The 4,794-nt window shown below is 42.4% G+C and overlaps 1 protein-coding gene across 14 annotated transcripts in view; it reads right to left on the bottom strand.

The window, feature by feature from the left end:
• The window catches only part of PRRC2C (proline rich coiled-coil 2C), a 95,342-nt gene that overhangs the window by 17,806 nt on the left and 72,742 nt on the right, over positions 1-4,794 (bottom strand). For 9 of the 14 annotated variants that reach the window (XM_019501913.1, XM_019501919.1, XM_019501914.1 and 6 more), the window contains 3 exons: positions 2,521-2,770; positions 1,881-2,003; positions 98-214 (listed from right to left, as the gene is read on the bottom strand). In XM_019501913.1, the coding sequence (XP_019357458.1) occupies positions 98-214; positions 1,881-2,003; positions 2,521-2,770 (490 nt within the window). The remainder of the gene's footprint in view (positions 1-97; positions 215-1,880; positions 2,004-2,520; positions 2,771-4,794) is intronic. The other 5 variants (XM_019501918.1, XM_019501922.1, XM_019501924.1 and 2 more) reach the window with 3 other exon arrangements.

The raw sequence follows: 4,794 nt of genomic DNA, 5'->3' as shown, positions 1-4,794 counted from the left end.
CAGTAGCAGCAATCATGCTGTGCTGAGTTCCTGCAGGGATTAATCCTCTGAAAGGTTGGCTTACTTGTGCAGGCCTACTAAGATTTTGAGCTGGAGCCTGGGGTGGTGTGTGCTGCAGTGGAGGCTGTAGTGACTGTGGTAAAGCAATTAGAGGCTGCCCTGTGGATCCAAAGTTGGGCAAAGAAAGCTGTGATCCTGGTAAAGGTACAGTTACCTGCGGGAAAAATATGAAAATATCAGTAACATTCATACAAGTTTTATTATTTTAAGACGATAATTCTCCTGACTAAGGAATAAAGCTATTGACAATACTCATAGAAATGCAGCTAAATTCGTCTCAGAATTCATTACATAGAGGGATTTCATAACAAATTAGTTTAAGTATTTGGGTGTTTGCATTTCAAGAAACTGTTAAAAAGCATTAAGTTGTATATTGGGTAATAACTGTAACATCATTGAAACAACCTCCCAAAGGAGCAAAAAAGTCAATTAAATTCAGCCCAGGAAAAACAAACAAGATAATTTTAATCCTAAAAAAATACAAAGTGACAATTTTCAGCCAAAATATTCAAACAATCATAATAGCTGCCGGGTAAAGCTAGATTTTATTCTTCTTCAAAAAGCTCAAGGCAATGAATTTTTAGAATGAAAAAACTGGACTGTCTATTGATGTCATGTCACCTATGACATACTTTTTATTAATAGGGATTAATAACCAGTTGCACAAACAGCTATTTAAAAGCAATAAGTATCTGAAAAAGGTAGAAAAGTCAACTATTATATTGCTTACATTTTATGGTCTGTTCCCCATTAATACAGACATGAAAAATTGCCATATTGTGTTCCGAGGCCCTCAAAGAATGATGTAATATTCTCTGTAAACCAGTGCTACACTTAAAGAAATGATTTGCTGCAAGCAGCAGAGCACTGATCACATCAGACCTAAACTCCTTTACCAGTAGTATGCAAATAAGTTGCAAACAAAATAATTCAATGCCAATATTTTCCATTTGGAGAAGGTATTCACTTTTACTTCTCTACCCTATTCTGGATTTTGCACTATTTCAATAGGATTTATAATATGCCATTTTACTAGTGCCCCTCATGCATACTGTTTGACAGCTCTAACATTTAGTCAAGATAATTCAATAAAACATTAAAATATCAAAATGTAACATTTTAAAAACATGAATCAGTATCTAATTTGCAAACATACTAGCTTACTTGCAAAAAGCAAACTGGTTATAATTAAAAAATAATTCCTATTAATTTAGGTCACTGACATTTTATATAAACATTCAAATCTGGGAATGTCCTAGGATCACTGGATTAACCAGATAGACTGTTATGTTTGCTGACAACTGCTGGCACATTCCCAGTCTTTACACACTGGAGTGCACACTTCTCTCCACAACTATAACCAGTCTGAAGTTTCAGCAAAACAATGAGATGTGTCATTGGTAAGCAGGATGTTTTGACTGTTCTCAGTCTCATGTGCTTGCCTTTCTCTGGGCTATTCTCTCTGATGCATGCCCCCACTAAAGACAAAAGGTGCTCCTTTTCCCCAGGAATTACTGCTACGCATGTTATTTCTCCTATTGTCATTCAGAGCTTTAACTACCTTCTCTACCACGGTTCCAAGCAATTAAGATTAAAAATAAATTATATTCAAACTCATACCTATTGTTAAGTCTTGCTAATTTTCAATTAAGGGCAAGATGTTAGAACTATGTAACTGAAAACAAATCAGCAAGACTTAATAATAGGTCAATTTTATTCAACAAAGAAATGTCTTTAACTGCCCCAAGAAAAATAGCTCATAACACCAGTTATAAACAACAGCATGCTTGTAATAAGAAAATACAATTTAGGAAATTTACCATGCCATAGTTTACCTGCTGGAGAGCATTGGGAGACTGAGCGGTATTATAGAAATTGCTCTGACCAGGCTGTTGAACTTGCCCAGAATATAGATTTGAAGCCTGGGTGAGAGTAGCTCGGGCCTAAGAAGAGAGAAATTAACAAACACATCACTAAATTATTACGAAAAATGATTTTAAAAAACAGCATATTATTCTGGCTTTTAAGTCAGCTTGCTTAAATTGTTACATCATAAAAAGATTGAAAATCTAAGAATTTCAAATTTGTGAAGTTTCTACTTCTACTTAAAATCCAAAAGCAGAATATTCCTGCTGTGAAAAAGATGCTATGAAGGAACCATTAAAAGTCCCTGTTCTCTTGCATCAATGTCGCATAGCAACTATGGAGGTGGGCCTAACAAACTAAAAGTAAACACTGATTTTATGAAGGCATTCAGTTTCACATATACAATTTCAGAAAACCCATCTGGCTATCTGGGATCCGCCGATGTTCCCACACTAGTTAGAGGCAAGTGTGGACAGTATACCGTTTAACAGACTGCATTTTACCATACTAAAGCATCAGAACCTTCCCCCCACCGCCATTGGTTCAGTCTTGCATTATCTTCACCAATAAGACCAGTATAAAAAAACTCCGTACCTGGAGGATGTGTGTATCAATAAGCTGAGAGCCTCCTAGTCCTGAAGCTTGACCAAGCTGGTGTTCATACAAGATGGGAATAGGTTGAGTGTTGGAAGTCTGCTGGAATGCAAGGCTTGACTGTGCCTTGGCAAGTTCCTGGTGCTGCACTGTTTGGAAGTTGTGCAAAGCTGTGCCAGACAGAACTACTGGTGATGGCTGAGATAGACCACTCTGCATAAAAGCCTGCTGTGACCTACAAAAGATCAGGCTGTGTATCAAGCACAAAGAAGAATAACCTCTAGATTTAGAAATATCTGTTATGCTCACTTGTACTAGAACTAGACTTCACATTTCTACTGGCCTTGGGAGGAGGGAAGATTTTTTGAACTGCTGCTATATATACACAACAATTCCCTTTGAAAATACTGTGAGCTGCTGGCCTCCAATTTAGAGAAAAACAACTGGACTTCATAATTTATTAGTGAGGAACTTAAATGCCTTATGCTTTTTTTGATATACTAAGCTATTTTAAACAGAGGTACTAAGAACCCCCAGAAACATTTTAACTAACTGCACTGCCATATGCAACATACATACATTTGCTTGAAAGCAGAGTTTGTTCTTGGTCTCTATGCTGAAGAGCACGGGTGGGAAATTATTTTGGCTGGAGAGCCACTTAACAAGTTTTGGTGAGCTGTCAAGGGTCATAGAAAATCTTTTAGAAGATATAATTTATAATTTTATCTATAATTGGTTAAATTATAGATATATTTTAATTTTATTAAAATATCTTGATTTGTGTTTTTGAGGCAATTGTGTAATAGCTCAAAATAAAATCTTACTTTATATATTGTGTGCGCACGTGCTTGTGTGCATTTCGGGGGCTGCCTACATGCTTGGTGCCCAGAGCTGGCCAGGAGTGGAAAGAGGAGGAGGGAAAGAGGGAGGGGGTACAGACAGCATGTACAGCAGAACTTACCTAGGTGGTACAGGGCAGGTGCAGTCTGCCCCCCACCCATGTAGTCTGCGACTGCCACTGCTGCACTCTGCATGAGGCCAAGCTCTGCCCCTTCCCACCCCTGGCCTGTGTACATAGCTTCTTGGTGGGGCTGCTCCCAGTGTGGCAGCAGCTGCCCAGGTACTGCTTGGCTCCCCCATACCCTGCCTCCAGTGGCTGCTCTTCTTTCTGCCCCTGCTGCACTGCAAGGGTGGGGGGGAGGAGAGGGGGGAGTGCAGGGGGAGTTGCAGCTCCAGGTTGCCTTCTACCCAACTCCACCAGCTGGGCATCATGAGCTGCTACCTGTAGGGGACCAAGTGGGTGGAACGTGGTTGAGAGCTGGAGCCCCACTCACTGAAGCAGAAACCGCTCAGCTGTAGCTTCCCCACAACCCAGAGTGGCATGGGAGGGGCAAGAAGAGGTGGTGGGGGGAGCCAAGTAGCACCTGGGTGGCTGCAGGGAGCAGACCCCAGGAAGCTGTGTACACTGGCCAGGGCTGGGACCATCTGATGGGCACTGGCAGGACTGCAATATGGGCTGCCTTGGGCAAAGTGCGTGGGGCTCAGCCCCATACAGAGCACCATGGGGGCAGCCATGGGCTGGCTCCAATCAAAGCTGACCTATTTAACCATTTCTTTGCCTCCATTTTCCTGAGTAGGGACTGGGTCACCCCCCTAGCTGGGACTCCCATAGGCCCCAGGGGAGGTGCACCCAGGTCTAGGGTCAGTGAAGATCTAGTCAGGGAACTTCTGGAGGGACTGGGTGTATTTAAGTCAGCTGGTCCTGATGATCTCCACCCCAGAGTGCAGAGGGAATTAGCAGAGGTCATTGCGGGACCCTTGGCACGACTTCATGAGCATGGTGCTCTGGTGTGGTGCCAGAGGACTGGAAAAGGGCCAATGTGGTTCCCATTTTCAAAAAAGGGAGGAAGGAGGACACAGGACACTATAGGCCAGTTAGTCTTACCTTGGTCCTGGGTAAGCTTTTTGAGAGAATTATCCTGGTGCATGTCCACGAGGGGCCATCAGGGGAGATTATGATTAGGGGCAACCAACACGGGTTCATTAGAGGCAGGTCCTGTCAGACCAACCTGGTGGCCTTCTATGACCAGGTCACCAAATCCTTAGATGCAGGGGTAGCAGCGGACATAGGCCTTCCAAAAGTCCAGAAAGACTTTGACACTGTCTCTTACCCCGTTCTCATTAAAAAACTAGGGGACTGTGGCATTGATACCTAGACAGTCAACTGGATCACTAACTGGCTGGGGGGCCGCACCCAAAGAGTGGTGGTGGATG

Source organism: Gavialis gangeticus, unplaced genomic scaffold (genome assembly GCF_001723915.1).
Source record: "Gavialis gangeticus isolate Ggan-Ray unplaced genomic scaffold, GavGan_comp1, whole genome shotgun sequence".
In the NCBI taxonomy this organism is placed as follows: Eukaryota; Metazoa; Chordata; order Crocodylia; family Gavialidae; genus Gavialis; species Gavialis gangeticus.
The sequence above is the reverse complement of the archived record's forward strand: the minus strand, read 5'-3'. Positions and strand labels throughout refer to the sequence as shown.